Consider the following 19,937-nt stretch of genomic DNA (forward strand, 5'->3'; position numbering starts at 1 on the left):
CAGGTGTTACCACTGCTGCACTTGTCTAGTGCTTCTCCTACGTCTTTTGTCTTAAGGAAACACAATTATGACTTTCAAGTTTACTGAACCCAAACAATTTGAGATGGAATGACAAAATTTTAGTTTTTACATTTCTGACCCACCAGCCCATTTAATTTTCTTTAAACCCTCACCATTACTCCTTTCAAAGACAGCTTCAAAGTAGTCTTAGTACAGTCTGCTTTGTACAAATATGAACACAAAACCAGAATGTAAAGAAACTACCTAGATTTGGCTCCACTTTCTGAACTCCACACAACTGCAAAACAGATGCTTACTTCAGATAGTCTCTAGAACATGCTCCACTTGCTCTTAGCCATTTTTAAGTCATCAAACACAATTCCTCTTTTTCTCTTCAGAGTAACTTGGGGTGTTTGCTGCATGGGAACAAAAAGCTTAGAAAGACCAAAATGGACCAAATGAAATAGGTAGGTGAGAGTGAGCACTTCACCAATGCCTGAACTCCCAATCACAGAAAGGAAGGATTGACAAAAAATCCAGGTAAGAGTATCACACAAGGAAACAAGGAAAATAACAGAAGCATTTCACTTCAAGCAATTTTCTCATCTTTCCTGCCATATGGCTAATTTCCATCACTAACATTTTATCATTATTATATAGCTAATTCTAGATCAAGAGGAAAATGGATCAGCTTCTGTCACAATGTCAGTCTTCACAGATATCCAGATGTGAGCTTGGGGGCTGCTCACACTGGAGAAGTACCCTCTGTCCTTGTTCTAATGCACTAGTTTGGTAAAGTATGGCATAATGCAGTTAAAAGCCTCAGAGAAACCTAACTACAATCATACCTCTACAATTCTGAGATATGAAATATAGGAACAGATCTTAAACATTTTGAAAATCAGACTCACACATTTTCTCTGCCAACTGTTTTTAGAACTCATGACAAAATCTGTCTTGTTGTGTTGATTTCAAAATATCTCCTTGGATATAGTTTAAAACCCCTGCATTCACAATGAAAGTTAATGATTCAAATTTTTTTTTTAAATGTAATCCAGTTTGTACTGGATTGGATTTCTCCAACCAATACACTTGTCATATAAATGGTCTTCATTTCCTGTTAAGTGCTTAAGTGCTCCACTTCACTCTTGTGAAAATTAAGCAGCAAGTGGTTACTACTACACATCTGGTAACAAGTTCTGAAGACCAACATGTTATCTGAAGCTATTCATTTTCATATGAATCAGCTGTGGTTTTTAATACATATGGGAGATTTGGTATTCTGAAAGACTCTGATTTGATTTGGTCAGGTCTTTCACTAGTTTCCAACAATCTGGTTAATATATTCTAAGCTCTTACCCTATGAAAAAGCCAAACACATTTATAAGTATGATTCTTTCTCTTTTTAAAACTGCAATCACATCACTATAAAAATATTAGAATTGTATTTTTATCTATCATACTGATTTTTAAATTATGCACTGAGAGCTCCATAAAGTCCTGCTAAAAGGCCAGCATTTTTAAACCAAGAGTTTTATAGTGAGAGCAATTTACAGTATTTTGCACTTTACAGAAAAAACAAACTATAGAATAATAGGGGTGGAAAGCAAAGAATGCACACAATTAATTCTACTTAGGATTTTGAAAGTAACTAATAAATACTGAAGATGGAGAACAAAAAAAAAGTATGGAAACCTTCAGCACTCAACTCTAAACTAATTATTTGGAAACACTGAGCTCTAGACTGAACCACTCAAGATGATGGATCTTCTAAATTACCTTGCCCAAAAATGCATGCTATTTCAATAATAAATTTCAATTCAAATACAAAAGACAGCTATTCACCTCCTTGCATAAAGGCAGTGCACCTTGTTCAGCTGTTATAATTTTTTATAAAGCACTATTTACTTCAATCTTTCAAAACTAATGTTATAAACAGTATCTTATAATAAAGAAGCTCAAGGCTACAAAATAGGTGGCTTCAACATCTCAGACGTTGTTACCCTCCACTCTTTTACTGCTCAGCCACCATCCACCCAAACCACCATTCCTTGCTCCTGGATCTTAGCTCTGCCACCCTTCTTTGGGGCACGTCTTCTTTTGTGCCTTCATTTTAAATGGGAACCAGAACACTCTCTGCCAACCCTCAAAACTATCAACAGCAGACACATTAACAAAGGTGCCACGCCTCATTTTCCACACATGTAGTTTAGTAAACTAAACACATGCATTATACTTCTGAATGTCAAAGCATCAGCCACCCACACATATAACCAGGGACAGGAGAAAAGAACAACCTCCTACAATCAAAGACTGTACCCAGTAAAACCAGCTAAGTTATGTAGGCAAACTCTGGCAATAAGAAGTGGAAGCAAAATAAGTTGTTGTATATCCATAGTAATCACCTTTGTACAAATGCCAGCTCACTTCCCAAAAGCCCCACAGCAGAAACAGCAGGTTATTACAAGAAATATGCACTTCTAGTAGGGGTAAATCTGATAGAGAGAGGGTCACGGTGACAATACACTAATTTCTTCTTATTTCCTCCAAATGTTAACATTTTAAATTCTACTTATAAAAATGTCTCCTTTTGATCAGTACATATGGCAAGAACAGGTAAAATAAGTACTAGTACAGCAGTAACTGGACATTGTGTTTTTGCCTCAAAGAACATGTACCCTAAAGTGAAGAAGCAACTCCTGAATAAGGTTAATAAAATTACCTACCCAACCACTGCTGTGTCAGTGCTCCTGAGAAATACTGCAGAAGGTAGCTCCAAAGAATTGAAAAAATGGAAGAATAGAAATACACGTACAAGTTACAAAAAGTTCCAAACAGGAACAAGGACTAATATTGTTTGGAACTTTTTTCAGTTGTTGTTTTTGGTTCTGAACTTTCAAAGCCAAGGTCACTGAACTCTGACTACAAATATGAACAGCCAATTATGCACCTCTGTCCTGGGCCTCACAATGGAATTACACCAGTGAGCCATGAATGTGGGCTGTAACCAAGGCTGAAGGAGCCACTCGGGATGAATTTCTTTGGTGGCTGTCCAGAGGTAAAATGATGAATTCATTTCACAGACAAGAAAATAGAAGACCTCCTCCTAAGTGAAAAAACATGGAAGTAACTTAAGTACCTTTAAGTATTTTTTAACCTGCCTTACCAAAAAGTTCTGTTCTGAATGGCTTTTTTCCCGTAAGAAAGCCATCTGGATTACCAGACTCCACTTCTACAACTGCCATAGGAAAACATACTGTTGGTCAGAGAATGGTTTGGGTTGGAAGAGAATTTAAAGGTCATCCAGTTCCAACCTCCCTGCTATGGGCAGGGACACTTTCCACTAGCCCAAGTTGCTTTAAGTCCCATCCAACTTAGCCTGTAACACTTCCAAGGATGGGGCACAGCTCGAATAGTGGCATATTCAAACAACACTTGTTAAGATAATTTTAAGTACTCTGTCAAAGACTGTAGCCCCAGGTATAATCTTGGTAAGCAGATGACAATCAAAGGATCTGAAGCTGTAAGAGTTCAGAAGGGCATTTGTTTTAAACTGCAAAATGGCTTGCTGCTCTCTAAATGAGTAGCAAGTAGGATCAGTACTTGTAACTATCCAGTTACAACTCCAGAGAGTTTGCAGAATCTGGAGATCTACTCAACTGCTCCAGGCTCACAAGGATCTGATCTAGATCATGGTTTAAGAAGAAATTTAAAGTCTATGTATTTAAGACTGAAAACCTATCAATGTCTGTCCTATACTGTTTCACTAAAGAAATTAGGTTCTAGAACAAGACATGCACCAAAATAAAACCAAACTCTAACATTTCGGGCCTTTAACACACACTTGCATGAGCATGTCTTTACAAGACCAGAAGTCAAGTTTCTGTGGCTAATGAAAATCAAAGGTTGGATCAGTCTTTGAAAGTGTGATATTAAAACTGCAAATATTTATTCAGCACCATGGAGACATTTAACCAGGTGAACATCAATTTAATATTTACTGTATCTTGAAGAGAAAAGGACTTTCTTTCCTTACACTCTTAAAAATATCATTGAGAGCCAGCAAAGTTCAATTCTTGCTGGGAAACAATAGAGTAAAATACTTACATTTCACTGACACTGCTCCTAATGCTCGTGACAGTAAACAGGAAACTTAAATTCTTGTTAGTTTGCAACATATTTTGTTGCATCTTAAGGGAATTCATGTAAATATCCATGTTTGTTTTTTTTTTTTTGAGAAACACTACAGGATTATACAGCCAACTAAAATGGAAGACATTTTTCACATCCACCCCAGAGGTTAAGAATGAAACACAGAAACAACTTTTCGTCTGCAGATGCACGTAGCACTTTTTCTTCTGACAAAAGACAGAAGACAATTTGTTACAATAGAATCTACAAGTATCTGACTATAAATGAGGCAGCAGATAAACAAAAAAGAAGAAAGTTTTAAACTTATCACAGCTGCAGAGTCCTTTGAACAGCAGAGGATATGAAAGAAGGTAGTACTCTAAAATATAGTGACAGACAAAACAGATAGAGGTTGTGCCATTGTCACAGCAGCTAGGAAAAAAACCCTGTAGATGTTTCAGGTGCTTCAGCCAACATGAAACATGCAGCAGAATCCAAGAAAAATATCTTGACAGGTAGTAGCTCATGTGTCTTTTCACTGTTTCTCAATATAACTGCTAGTATCTACTTTTACTAATCAAAGCCCTGGCTGCTCATTTTATAGAGAATCCCTTTTTCCCCCACTTTCCCCAGCTGTTCAGCATCAATCTCTATTTAGCATCTCCATGAGGCATACCATTTAGCAGTTTTTAGCATCAACTGGCATTCTTTCACAAAAAACCCGCCTCGTTGACTTAGAATATGCCATTTAAATAAGGTAGTCTGAAACAGAATATTTAGTTTAGCCTTCTGTACTTTTATGCACCCATACTCCAATCTTCAGTATTTAAAATGTGGGTCATTTCCAAGGGTCACATTTCTGAAATTGTAGGCCACTGAAATGTTCCTCACAGACTCTCAAAATACACCTTCCAAAGAATGGTCATGATAAAGGTGGACAACATAAAATGAAGCACAAATGAAGTATAGAGACAGCAGCATTACCAGTAAATGATCAGTGTCTGCCACGTCTCTAGCTCTGATCAATTTCAGAATGACAAGAGAACCCAAAAGCAGCAACAGCCACTTTACGAATCACCTTACTTGACTCTCAAAAGCATAATGCACACCAAAAGCTCAGTGTATTTTATGATGAACTATACAAAGAGAACCATTTTAATTGTCAATAACGGCTCAACACCAACCTAGCAATGCTGCACAAGTTTTAATTACGACTCTCACACCCTAGAAAAGGCACAGCAACCCACACCACTCTTTAAACAAATCGCAATCACTACCTTAACCTTACAGCACTTTATGTGCATCCCACTTTAGGATGGCAGATATTCCAGGTCTCCGTGATGACACTTCAGTTTTCTATTCAACTCCCTTGTATGAAGGTATCAGCACCCAACTGTACAGACAAGAGAATCTGAGCTTTTCATACAAGCGAACAAGGCGTTTGTGAAAGGAATCAGAAGACACATGACTTTCTTGTTCCTGAGTTTCAAGGGACCAACTCTGCCTTATTCTATGTTATTGTCCTTTTCTCAATTGCCTCTCCAATGCCATAATATACTGCATTCCTGACAAATACAAATACAGCTGAAATTTGTGGCACTGGATGATAACAACTATTGTGCACTGGATTCAACAATGTAAATTCCAAATCTAGATATGCTATCTAACTCTCCTGAATAGGTTTTAGCACTACTAACCTTCTAAATGGCTGTAAATCAAGGATGCAAGTACCAGTCTCAGCCACTCAAAATGAAAACAATATTCAATGATTTGACCAAAGCATGCACAGCTTATGCAGGAGCTATTTTTGCTTTTTTTTTAAAGAGAATGCAAAACCAAAAACATCAGTAAACATCATGAACAGCAAGACTTGATGAAGCTCATACATGATGAGATGTGTGCCTGTATGTGAGTAAAGATATTGACAAACTTTAAATTATTAGAAATGTTATGTTTAATTGAACCAGATCAGTGAACTACTATTGCAATTTTAAAATAAATAAATATCTAAGTTGAATTTGCTCTGTCTTGTCAAGATTCCTATTATTTAATTCTTACAGATACAGTTAGTATGGCTAAACAAAGCACAACTTCAAATATTCAGTTTGTGTTGTACTTAAAAATGAATTTGTGATCTCCATTCCCTCTAAAATAAATTACAATCCTGTGACTATTTGATTGTAAAACTATTTATATTTATTCTACATGTTAACATGTAATAATTTATTATTTTAAAATAATACATTTCAAAATAATTACATGTGTTTTAGAATTAAAACATCCATTGCTCTTCTTTTTCCACACAGTCTTCATATTACAAAGTGAAAAATAATTTGGCTTGCTACTGCAAAAAGGACAAGTATAGCAAGAAAACTCTGTGGAGTACAGCACTCAAAATGAACTTCAAGAGCAGTACCTGAAAGCAACATGACAATGGCCAGCTAGAGTTGATGATGACAGCAGGACTTTAACACTGAACAAATGTAACAAATACTGAATTTTAATTATATACTTCTGCAATTAAATCACTGTCATCTAAGCACTTTAACTGTGACAATACACATGCTTGCCTCTAGTCCATTTCAATTCCTCTTTAACAAAATACATTTAATAGAACATATAGAGAATTTTAAATACTTGTCTCATTTTCTTGTCAGGACCTGTTCTTGAATATGATTTTGTGCTTTTCTGAAAAATCTCAGGGCCTAAATTGAGGCCTGGAGGAAAATGGCTCTGCAGTGGTAAGCCTTCATGGTGCCAACTATAGCAAATGATAAACTCTGTGGTACAAAACATTGCCAGTTACCTCAACACTACACTAAGTCAGTCATATATTATTCCAATTTCCAGTTGCCAAGCAGTTTTAATCAAATAGTAAAATGTCAACCATTACATGAAAACAATCCTGAGCATGTTTTATTTAGGAGCTTGACTATTTCTCAGCTTTAAATTTACCTTTCCCAAGACTTGAAATGTTAGGGCTAATTTTATATGTACAACAAGGTACAGCACAGACAGTACTACCAGACATTGAACAGCTTTCCACAATAGCCACCATTATTTCCAGTAGTTACTGTTCAAATAAACTTGGAATTCTTCTTTCTAATCAAATTAATGACAAGCCCATTCTAAGCACTTCAATCCTGACTGCCATATAGTATAGTCACAATACTTATATTGCTCAGCTCACACACAATTCTGGAGTTAGCTGTACTCCCTAGACCGATAGCTGCCTTTATTTTAGCTTCACTGCAGAATCCAAACACAACTCCTTCCTTTAAAAAAACCAAACAAAAAGAATCAACCTGCAAACTTGAGTGTTTAAATGTATTGAAATTCTCCTTCTAAAGCGTCATCTGGTTTTCACCAGTAAGTTACATAAACTGTTGTAAAATCATTAACTGAGCGCAAACTGCATAAGAAAAAGTATGGTAAAAGTTTTTATACAATTTATTCTGTCCCATCTGCTGCTAAATTTAATTTACATCTATTTTAAGCCAAAAAACTCTAAAACAGGACTCAGACGTCAGTTCTAGAGTTTAACATGACCTTAAAACATAATATAAACAAAGAACAGGATTTTACAAGTAATACTTACAACCAATATTTTGTAAATGAATCAAAACTATTTAAGAACAGCAATAAATAGACTCATACTTTAGCTAATTCACATATTTAGTGATCATTTCACAGTTCTAAATTGCAAAGTGTGTATAGGCAAATTCAACCAGAGAAAATGACAGAAAGTTAAATTAAAGTTCAGTTCTGCACTGGGTACAGAGGTGTTAAGAGTGGCTAGCAATGACACATGGGATTCTTTAACTGTAGCAAGTCTGGTACCATTTACTTCTAGGATCAGGGTTTGTTTAGTCATGGCATCTTTAAAACCTTCCCATCATTGTAGCCCAGCATTCAAATACAGAGGTCAAATCAGACATACTGTCTATTTATACCATAGCAGATAAGTTGGTTAAAATGACACTGTCAGATCCACATTTTCTTTTCCAAGAACCTACTGTCTACCATTTTTAAGCATTTAGAAAATCTAAGGCATAATCTAAAGCTCTCCTCTTCAGCACAGCTGCCACCCTAAGTCTCAGACTTATTTTTACAGTACTTATACCCAAGTGCTCAGCAGATCAGTCAGAAGCTGTTTTTCAACATGAAGAGGAAGACTTCTGCTCCTACTGATAGGTATACAGCAGGAAAATGTTCTGAACAACTTATGTTCTTCTGGTTTTCTGACCAGATTCTTCCTTTTCCCTGCATAACAATATAGCACATGTGCCAATCAAGTAATAACATAGGAATAAAATTTTATAGTGTTTATTTTCTTCTAGTGGCCACAATGTGCATATTATTCATCTGGAACTGCACATCTAGGTTAGAGGTGTACAAGTGTTACTGGAGAGTACCTGCTCATTTTAGAAATCTATCTTACTGTGCTCGTAGAAACAACTACATGGTTGCCACACTGTTCCACCACAGGTCAAATGAAACAGCATTACTTAAAACCATTCAAACTGTGCTACATCCCTGCTGGGACTAGCCAGAGAGCAACTGGGAGCTTCAGCATGCGAGCAGTCTCTAGAAGTATACATTGTAACGAATGTATCTAAGGTCAACATAAGTTAAAAACTACTTTGTAAAATGTAGGACTTGGTAAGAAAAATATGTATTTGTTTTTCTTGCTCGTACATTAACTTCAAAATACAAATGATACTTTCATAATGACAGAAACAAAGCAGAGTTGCCACAAGAACCATCTTGCAAAAAAATAAACATTGGCTCACAGCACAAAAGAGAAGCCAGGTGCAATATGAACACCTCAGCCTATATGTACGTATGTATGTATGTGTGTGTTCTTGGGTTCCATAGCCTGCTCTCTGCACAGTGCTTCAGTGCAGGATCTGAGCTCTGTGCAGCATGTAGGGAATGTCTTCTTCCATCCTGACCACTGCGAATATACGACTCAAACACGGAGACGAACCTCCAATGCCTTTGTATTCCTTTTCCCAGATTTAAAGCTTAGCTGCAAGAGGTGTTAAAAGTGCGCGCTGGCGAGGTTCGGACACACACGCGAGGAGGAAGAGGGAAGGCGTGGAAGGGCACAGTCCCCGTGCCCGGCGAGCCTGGACCCCCCCGCCGCCCAGCGCAGCCTCCTCGGCCGCTGGCTGAAGTTGGCCGGGCATCACCCGGCCCAGCGCAGGCCAGGCGCAGGGAAGAGACCTCCTTCTCCTCCTCTTCCTCGGTCTCCTCACGCGTCCTCCTCTTCCTCCAGCCCGCCGCCAGATCTATTCTTCCCCTTCAGCCGCCCCCAGCTTCACGGCGGAAGAAGCTGGGGGGGAGGGGGATGTCTCCATTACCCTCTCCACCCTCCCGCTTCCCAGGGACGGCGACAACGGCCCTTTCCCGCCCGACGCGGGGGGGAGCCCCGGGCCGGCCTGCGGGAGCGCTCCCGCACCCCTGGACCCCCGGAGCTGCCCCAGATCCCGCAGCTTCCCCACTGCGAGGAGGGGGCAGGGAAGGCGCCAGGCCCGGAGCCCCGCCCGCTCCCCGGCCCCGAGGAGGGGAGGCCGCCGGCAGGGGGTTACACACCTCGCTGTTAAAGGCTTTCACAGCCTCCATGTCGCGGTGGAGGCGGGAGCCGGGCGGCTTCTCTCCGCTGATGGCGGCCGCGCCGGGCCGGGCCGGGCGGGGGCAAGTCTCGGTCCGTGCGTGCGTGCGCTCCTCGCTCAGGGGCCGCCCGGCCTCCTCTCCATGGCGGGTGGCGCAGGGGGCGGGCGCGGGGGGACGCGGGCCCCGCTCGTTTCCGTCTCCTCCTCGCCCCGCTTCCCGCCCGGTGGCGCCGGCGTTCCCTTCCCTCTCTCCTTCCCTCCCTCCCGCGCTCGGCTCCGGGCGGCCGCGCCGGCAGGAGATGGAGGAACAACGCGCGGCGGCTGCGGCGCGGGCGCCAATATGGCGGACACGCGGGGGCTCCTCGCAGCGCAGCGCCGGAGCGGCGCAGGAGGCTACAGCGCCCCCTGGCGGGCAGCGCCCGCAGCGCCGCTCCGCACGGGCGCTGCTGGGATGGCGCCGCGTCCGCCCCGCCCGCTCTCCTCCCTCTGCTCCGCCTCCCGGAGCGGGCGGCGAGGAAAGGGTTACGGGAACGGGGTGTTAAATGCCGCTGCGTTTCGTCACCGGGAGGCAAATCCAGGAGTTCCTGAGGCGCCCTTTTCACCGTTTCCGGATCCCCGAACCGTTCGCCTCCTCACGCCCGGGCCGCTGAGCCTCCCTCTCTCCGCAGCAAGGCCCGCCGGCGAAACTGGGAACGGCATGCAGGCTTGAAAAAAGGCAGCGGGAAAAAGAATCAGCGAGGCGTAGGAGGGCAAAACAATTCTTAATTCGATAAGCCCACTGGCAATCAGTACTATTTTTCAAGAGGAATGGCGAAAACCCAGGCACTCGTAATGCAAATCAGTCCCAAGCCTCAGTGCACTTACTGCATGAATATTACAACTCAACAATTCCACACCAAAAAGTCTCCAAAACCACCACCAGGCGTTAAGGCATTTCTGTTTGACTACCCAGGGCATCGTGTCAGGTAAAAGTTTCGGATAGGGCTCACTTCCCCATGCCCCCAGCACCATGCCAGACCGGCGGAGCCTCTCCCTGAAGCACAAACACTTTCCTTAGCTGAGAAATCCCAGCAGGAGCAGCTCTGTCAAACAGGAGGACTTACTTCCAGGGCACAGATTTTTGTCCCCTTAAACACAAAACCACCGCATGACTCACCTTTACCAGGAAGAGCCTCAAGGGTCTCAGAAGCACTGAAGATGAAAACTTAGGTTTGTCTTTTGTTGCTGCTTTTCCCTGCTTGGTTACGTCCTTTCAACTCTACTGACACAGTTGAGACATGACAGTTCCCATCTGAATTGCATTCCATTATTTCCAGTCACAGCTCTAGGTCAGGCTCTGGATGTGCCTTGATGGTCTCCAGAGTGCCCCTCAGGCCAGAGCCACAAAGACTCTTCATGGACAGTGAAAATCCCTCTTCAGGCCTGAGTCAGGGACTTCAAACTCAAGTGGGCTTGATTCAACAAACAAGGTAACATAAATTAAGATAAACCCAACACTGGAGGGAGACATGGAATCCTACAGCTCCATTCTTACAGGAACAAGAGAAATTACTAAGTCTTTTTATAAAAGGAATTGGAAGTTCCTCCCATCTTACCCCCCAATAGTCTTACTTAAGAAAAAAAGCCCATCTCTAGCAACCAGCCTTGCTGCAGCATCAAACCACCATGAGGGTCAGGAATCAAGAGCAAATACCCTGCTAGGATGAGAGGACTGTGTCTGTTCAGACTGAAAAAAAGCCCAGATGGCCACGGAGTAGGAAGGACACCCAATGCCTGCAAAGTAAAATGTCTGAATAAGGCTCAATAGCGTTTGATTGTTTTTAAACAACTGAATAAAATTCTTTGCAGACCTCCTACACAGCAGGAGGTCAAGAGGTAGTAGTCTTCATTTAAAGCAGGGGAGTTTCTGACACAACCCAAGAAAAACCTTTTGGTTGTGAAGATGGCCAAGCCGTGGGGTAGGTGTTCCAGACAGGCTGTGCAGTCTCTAGCCCTTTATGAAGTTCCTTGGGATAAGGACCTTAGTAGGCTACTCAGAGGTCACAGCCTGACCCTGCTTTGAGCCAGAGACTGGACTGGACAGGCTCCCCAGGTCCCTTCTAATCTGAGTGGCACTGATACTCTACGAACTGAACTGCAGAGTTCAGTGCTACCTTCTGGCAGCCCCTCTTCACAGGTGATTCAGGAAAAGTACACTAGGTTGACCAGGAGGAACAAGGCCTCTGTTTCTCTTTCAGGTTTTGTTTTGTTTGGGGCTTTTTTAATTTGTTTGGGGGTTTGGTTGCTTTTCTGTGTGGGTTTTTTTTAATTGATTTTTTTCCTGTGGGAGTTAAGAGTAAATAAAATATGAAGAGACAACTGTATTCAAATCATTGTGAAGGCTTTACAGGGTACTCATTGTACTACAAGAGTAACTGCTGTAACTATTTATCTTGTACTCCTCTGGAAAGCTTACTGAAGTACTGCAGTACAAACAGTCCTCCAGGATCTGCTAATTTCCCTTTTCCCTGGCAAAATGGATGGAATTCCACACTGCAGAAACTTTTTAAACAAGGTTTTGAAATTGGCTTCAAAGTGATCACAAACTCCTACTCAGTTGCTTTTCAGGAATATTTTTTCCAGAAGCATGGAAGTTGTTCCAATAAAGGAGAAGCCAAAGAAGGAGGGGTAGGATTTTCACTTAGAGATACATGCACAAAGCCTTGACCTCAAAAGCAGAGCCTGAATTTGAAACGAAGTGGCTCCCCCCCCACACACATTTTAAGCTTGCTTTCTGTAGGTCTGTAATAAACATTTAAACAACTATTTTTACCATTTAAAATATTGAGGTAGCAAAAGCTTTTAACAGCCCTTTTTAATTCCAGGAGTAGAAAGGAGAAGAGCAGCACATTACATCCCTGATCTCAAAAGGAGCCAGCTCTCATCCAAGAATGAGAAATAGGCTACAGAATGAATACTGTAAAAAACATCTCAGATTATATTTACATGGTCTAATTAAGAAAACATACAAATCATGTAACATTGAAACAGTGTTAGTGCAGAAACACTAATTTATTTTGGGGCAAGGTGGCCTTGCCCTGCAAGGCTCTCTAGTTCAGTGACTTGGTATCACTCCTGACATACCAAAGCCAGCAGAGTTCTCATTGTGCTGCACAGCAGAGTAAGTTCCAGCTTCCTGCACAGCACAAGCTTTCTGCAGTTCCAGTGCTCTGCACAACTGATCAAACTCATAACAGAAACATTAGCTCTGCAGGTGAAATCCCACTTGTTTCCCAACATCTCAATGAATTATAAGTGGGATTTGCAATGATGGGGCACACTTCCTGTGTGGGTACAAACATCTAGGTTTGCAATTCTGATGGAAAAGCAGGACTGAATACATCTTTAGTCTCCTATCTTCCCCCCCTCCCCCCATAAGAGAAGATAAAATAGGTATGCTTGCTTTTTTTCCTATTTCAGACAAGTCCAAATAGAGACTCAATAGATCAAACAAGTGTCATGCTGGCAAATGCCCTTAAAAAAGTTGTCATCCAAGTAAGCAGTTCCCTGTTTCTTCTCAGGAAAACCACATGGAAGTGTCTAGAGGGAGAACTGGTGTTCCAGTTGACAGAGAACAGAGAAAAATAGATCTGTTATTAGTAACTTAGCTTCAGGTGAGAGAATATCACTCTGTTTTCCTCGCACTAGCTCCACAATTTTTTTTTTGAATGCACAGCTACAAGTCATCCTCCATGCACCATTTCTACTTATTTTTCCTCTGCCTGTTTCTACTTAACTTTTCAGTGCATTTTCAAAGATTATCTTACATTTTTTACTGAAATTGAACTCATTTCTCCCCTCTGTCCTTCTTCACTAACTCTATCTCATCTTTCTCTTTCATTTGCATTTTCAGTCCTCTTAACCTCTATAACCATTTTAAAAGTTTAAACTGTAAGAAAAAAAGTATGGAAATAAATCTTATGTTGAACTTTTCCTAAGTTTGTTACAGACATATGTTCACATAAGGAGCTCCTTTTCAAATTTTAAAAATTTCAGAGGCAGAAACAGAACTTTTGAATCATTTGTAACCACATGTTACTCATGATAGCCTGACAGTTTGGAGCTCCAGTTAGTTTACCATGCAGTTCCTTCTGGTCAAGCTTGACTGACTCTTGTACTTATGCAAGGATGATGGTGTCAGACTCTCTCAGCACAACAGCACAGAAACAACCTCAAAACAACTTTATTGAAAAAAGCATTTGGAGCTTTAATTTATAGGCCAGCTACTTCTCCTGGAGGCACACTCTATAAATCTCTGTTGATGTCAAAGAAAACTGCTTTAATCAGGAAAGGAGAACAAAGTCTTGGAAATTACCTTCAAGTAGCATTTCTCAGACTTGCCCATAGGAGGTTTGGATAGCCTGATGCTAAAGCGTGCTGGCAGTACAAGTCACACCAACCGTGGCATTTCTAATAAGCTTAGCCAGAAAGCATTTACTAATGTTTTCTTATTCTGTGTGGGGTTCTAATCCTGAAGCTTGAACTCTGGCATCCTGTTTATTGATTGTAGTGTACAATTACAAGGTAGAACAACCATTGTTTCCTACAGCTGCATAGTTACATTTCGTTCTGCTCCTAACAAGACAATTCTTTTAAAATAAAGGCCAGACAATTTACAGAAGCAATGCTTGCATAATTTTAATGTAACAGCAGAAGTACAAGGATAGAAAACCCACTAGATTTTAGCTTGCAAATATCACAGAAGACATAAGAAATGTTTTACAGTAAATTCCAACTACAAACATGTCTATTTATTGTGTAAGGGAAGCTGAAATTAGGAAAAAAAAATTTCAGTAGATATGTTTATAAAAACATATGTTTTTATACTCAAATTGCCTTAAAGAATTCAATCTAAAGAATTCTTGATGAATTTGGTAAAAACTAAAACTTTCTAAAATATACTTAGCTAATTCAAGGACAACTCAAGGATGATTTATTAATAAATTTCAGACGTAATAAACAGCAGAAGACTCCTTATTTGGTGTACTGCTTGTAGAGAATCAAGCAAATATAGGGTCAAAAACCTGAAGTAAGAACATTAGAGATGATCAACAGAGAACAATTATACTTACAGAAAGTGTTTACCAGCTGGCTTTTTACATGCAGGCTACAATGAGGGCAGTCCATAACCAGCAATTTGGGCCATTCCTTTGTACACTGCTACTTTTTCTCTCCTGCCATACAGCTCAAATTTCCAACTTGCAACGATAAGGCTGCAAAAGCAGAACTATTTCTCCCTTTCTGCTAAACCAGCATAACAAAACTGAGCACAATACACTAAGAGTGATTTCCATAATGTCTCTTTTCTGTCTCTAGCAAATTACATAGGAAAGTGAGCAATTTTGGATCAATCTTTTTTACTTTGCTTTGACCTCAACAATTTAGATTTAGAAAATCACACTCATTATATTAGAAATCTACAAAGACTTGAAATCAAAATTTTAGCCAATGATTAAGATCACTTTTTTAATCAAAAAATACCACGACAAAGACAATAAAATCAGTAGGCAGATCTCCTAGGCACAGGTATTTGCCCCAGGTATTTATGGAACTGGACACATTTTTCTGCAGTGGTTGGTCCAGACTCACCTCATGCACCTGTACTGTGATAGCTACCTAAGCCTCAGTCTGCAGAAGGCCAGAAATGAAGGAGTAGCCAAGGTTTATTTCATACTGATTGAAGCTAAACATCTTCAATGTCTAACTGACTATGACTAAAAGAGGCTTTCAAGGAAGATATTCCACAGAGATGAAATATGCCTCCCTATCACTCTGACAGTTCTTTCATCACATTCAGCTGCTAAGCCTGACTTTCCCAGTTTCAGATCCTCTTTTCTGTCAAGTTATGACCTCATTGCAGTCATATCATTGATACTTTTTTTGGTCTAAAGAAATGGAGTTATTGTGTCATCCTTTGCATTTCAATAAAGAGTAACTCCAGTTAGAAAAGTAAATCATTTCCTTACACTTTCCTGTGGTAGATCTTGGACAGTGAGACTCAGCTCATTAACAATTTACACTGCAATAGGAGACACCAGAAGTCCATGCTGGCACAAACCATACAGAAAGTCTGTTTTCTTTCTAAAAGCATGCTCATCACTTAGAAAAGAACACCTCAGTCAATGAAAGCTTTGCACTGGAAACGTTAAATGGGAACAAGCAGAACAGAGATAATTGCATATACACACATAAGGTGTGGACCAGCACGAAAGTCCAAGGAATTTTAAATAGCCACCACCTTACCCCAGGATGAGAAGGAAAACCCTGGCAGGAAAAAAACCAAAAACCATTAGCTACTTACAACTGTTGCAGAAGAAACTTACATAACTATGCTTTCTGCATACTTGTGTGTTCCCATTTCAATGTGTTTACTGAAAATAGATACTGTAATGACAATATTTGCTATTTACACTATTAACTCTATTTTGTAATAGTATATGTTCCTGACCTGGCAGTTAGCTTTTTCTATGAATCATTAGATTTCTCTCCAGATGCCCTAGAAAAAATTACTCTATTCAATCATAGTGTATATTGTTAGGATAAAACAAGTTTAAAAAGTGATGTCTTGAGTGTAATGCTCAAATTCTACCAGAGGAAACATTGTCCTTCTTAAATGTTATTAGGCAACACTATCTACCTTCTTCAAGCTCTGCATGAGCACATGTTCACTAGTTTAGGTAAGCCATTAGTTAGACCATCTGCAAGAATTATTGACCAGAACAGAGCAAAGGAATGATGGCAAATCCATTTCTGCCTCCTCCAAGAATGAGACTTATCTGTGTAGGCTCACAAGGAAAACAAACATGTAATAAATAAAATTGCACAGAAGATATTAAAAAAACAATAAAATCACAGGGTATGAAGGTCAAACATGTTGAAAGGATAGGCAGAAGAGAGTAAGCTGAATCTGCAGTGTAGCAGATGACAGCATGGCACACATGGGGCTTGGCAGGAAGAAAAACACCCCCTGTGTGGGCAGAATCCTTTGTCCCCTAAAGCCTAGTGGTTAATAATACCTCTTAATCCTTCACCTATCCAAAAGATGCAGGAGTCCACAGACCTACACTCTGTTATTTCTTAGCCCATAACTAGCACAAGACAGTAACTAACATAAAATTATTTGTAAACTCCATCCAGGGAGGGAAATGCTCAGCACCTGAGTATACTTAACACTTTTGAAGCTACAGTTTCCTAAAGAGTGTGCTTGCCAGACCAGAAACTGTATAGAAATCACCCACCTGGTTAACCCTGACAACCACCTGCTTGTGAGCATTAAAGCCAAGAATGCATAAGATAATATTTGGAACAGCACACTGTCACAGTGGTCGCTGGTGCCTGAACTAGTGGAATTTCTGGGGATAGAGAGCAAGCTGTTCATTATTGCCTCTGTAGGAACACTGGTATGGACTTCTCAGAACACTCCAAATGCCTCTGTTTGCTTTAGCTTTGCTACAGGACAACCTGTAATCCACCTAGCCTTGTTAAATAAATACCTTTACAAACAATGTATTGCATTGCCATGCTTGATATCCCTATGTACCTATGATTACCCACCTTCAACTTTCAGGCGTCTAATTTAGACTTCCTAAGGGCATTTATAGCCAAAATGTAAGATAATGAGAGGTATGTGGCCTGTATAGCCTTTAAATTCCATATAGAACTATGATATACAGGCAAAAAATTAATGCTACAAAGATGGAAACACTAAGAAACTTTATATACACTTATTATAAGACTCTCAGTGTAATAATATATTCTTTTTTTTTTATTTACCAAGCAATAACAGGTAGTAGATCTTACATTGGTCAGAAGTTATGAGATAAGATATTCAAAAGCCCTTTACTGGCTTTCTTAAGACTTTGTGGCTGTAAGATCTGAATTGTTGATTCTTAGAGGAAATCATGTTGTCTGGCAGAAATCATCCTGTCAAGTCTGATGTGTTTTACAGTGGCCACTGCCTTTAAGGGCAAGCCTTAAGAAACTAACACTGCTATACTGTGTCTCAATTGAAAAACTGTTTTGCCACTACAAGAACATGATCATCCAAGAACATTTGGTTATCATCAGATCTGCTCTTGATGTGAATGCATTAATCAAAAAATTGCTCCCATTAATTCCAAGTAACTCAAAAGATGCTAAATAAGGCGTTCAGGAGCACAGTAGGGCACAGCAGAGAGACAAGCTTCAGATGTGCTTGTGGAGCTTTCCAGTTCGACAGCAAAGTGATGTTAGTAACAGTGCTTTAAAAACACACCTCCCCAAAATCCTCCAGAACAAAATGCAAATAGTGTAGCTTATCTCTCCAGACTAGAGTTCAGCTGCTGTTATAAGCCAGGGGAGACTTTTCAGTCTTATGCTTACCTTGCAAAATTCACAGCACAAGATTATATAATTCAAAACCTCTCACACAACCCAAAACATGGTATGTGCTGCCCAGCTGGCCAGAAAACCTTGACCAAACTGAGTATTGAGCTTCATATGTATCTATTCCGGTATAATTAAATTGAGAATAAACTAACCTGCAATCTGCAAAAATATCAGTCTCTTGAATGACCAGTATAGAATCACTGTAAGGATGGTACAGAGAGAAATCAAATGCATGTAGTAGACAAACAGCATAAAAAACTAAAAACTATTAACGTATTAACTTTTCCCTAAGTTTAAAAAAGTTTTCAAATGCAACCTTGTCTTGGTTTAACTGTGTTAAAATCCATGTAACAAGATGTACTATGATTTATTCTTGTGTCCTTCAAATAGAAGATACTGAGAAAGTGGCTTCTGATGAAAGCTTTCACTGAGCTACAGTTTTCCTGGCATGCTGGTGGTGTTCACCAAAAGCTTTACAGCTGCATTCCCCAAAGGGAAATTTGCACCAGCAGTCACACTCCGCAGGTTAAATGTCTGAAAATGCCCTAGCTCCTGGCCCCTGACTTTTTGGGGACACAGCCTGTAGTCTCTTTGCAGCTTTGGCTGGGAAAGAAGTATGACACAAACTTTTGTTCAAAAACCACATGGAGGACAAACAACTCTCTGGAGCATGATCACAGCGTCATGAGCCATCAGGACCAGACACCTCAACTCGAGCCCTGGCCTCGCTCATCCAGCCGCAGACTGGCACCTTGAGTAACACTGAGGGCAGCGCTAAAAGGGGAAAAGATGGTGGCGAAAGATGTTTTTGTGTTTTCGCGCTGCACTTACAGTCCTGAAGGTTTTTTCCTCCCCTTGCTGCCCCCAAAGCCTACAAGGCAGTCCCGGCTCCCCGTGGAGGCAGACCTGCAGCCCTCGACAGCGAGCTCAGCCCTTTGCGCCCCTAACAGCGGCACGCGTCGGGCGGTACCACTACTCATCGCTCAGGCCGGTGCTTCCTTCCAGCCGGCTGCCGGAGCCCCGGCATTTCCCGTGCCTCCCCCGGCAGGAGAGCACCCTGGCAATGCCCGTGCCTTCCCCGGCAGGAGAGCACCCCGGCCCTGCCGCCCCTCAGGGCCCGGCCCGCCCCGCCGCTCCCGCGCCGCAACGGCGCCACCTGGTGGGGCGGGAGAGGAAAGCGCCTCCCTCGGGCAGCCTGGGCCGTCCTCCCGTCTCTCTTTTCCTTTTTATTTTTTTTTTAATTTATTATTTTTTTTAATTTTTAAAATTCTTTTTTAGCGAAATAATGTTCCCTTCCATGCGGTCGGCATTCCTTGTTCCCCTGCTCACATAAGTCCCTTCACGCATACTCCCCGCGGCGCTTGCTCCAAGCAACACAAATCTGGAAGCAGGATTTGCGCTCCCGGCTCTCCTAAAAATCAGTGCATCCTCCCCCCAACAGCATGGCCTTAACAACCCACCCGAAAAGAGGGGGCTGGTTCATTAGCCAATCTTTTTTATCTCCCTCTACCATTTCCCACTGGTGGAAGTGATTTTAAAAAACAAACAAAAAATCCCGACTATTCCACTAGCAATCTGTATTAATAAAAGATTGCCTTTACTTGCATGCTGCTATGCCATGCTGATTATATATGCCACATCAAAACCAAAGCCGAATTATTAGCATATGATTTGCACTTCAGCTGTAGTTTTTGCTGATTTTTATTCAGTTTATGTACTTGCCCTCAGTGTGCTTTGCATACTGAGGACCATAACTTGTGAACTCAGCTTTTGCCCATCAAT

The 19,937-nt window shown here is 41.0% G+C and overlaps 1 protein-coding gene across 5 annotated transcripts in view; it reads right to left on the reverse strand.

Moving 5' to 3' along the window:
- SCAF8 (SR-related CTD associated factor 8) overlaps positions 1-10,070 on the reverse strand; it is a 152,797-nt gene extending 142,727 nt beyond the window's left edge. For all 5 annotated transcript variants that reach the window (XM_054280314.1, XM_054280315.1, XM_054280316.1 and 2 more), the window contains exon 1: positions 9,730-10,070. In XM_054280314.1, the coding sequence (XP_054136289.1) occupies positions 9,730-9,759 (30 nt within the window). In that variant the 5' untranslated portion in view covers positions 9,760-10,070. The remainder of the gene's footprint in view (positions 1-9,729) is intronic.
- Between the last annotated feature and the right edge of the window lie 9,867 nt (positions 10,071-19,937).

Source organism: Melozone crissalis, unplaced genomic scaffold (genome assembly GCF_028551555.1).
Source record: "Melozone crissalis strain CALT ecotype California unplaced genomic scaffold, PUWL_Pcris_2 ptg000027l_1, whole genome shotgun sequence".
Taxonomy (NCBI): Eukaryota; Metazoa; Chordata; class Aves; order Passeriformes; family Passerellidae; genus Melozone; species Melozone crissalis.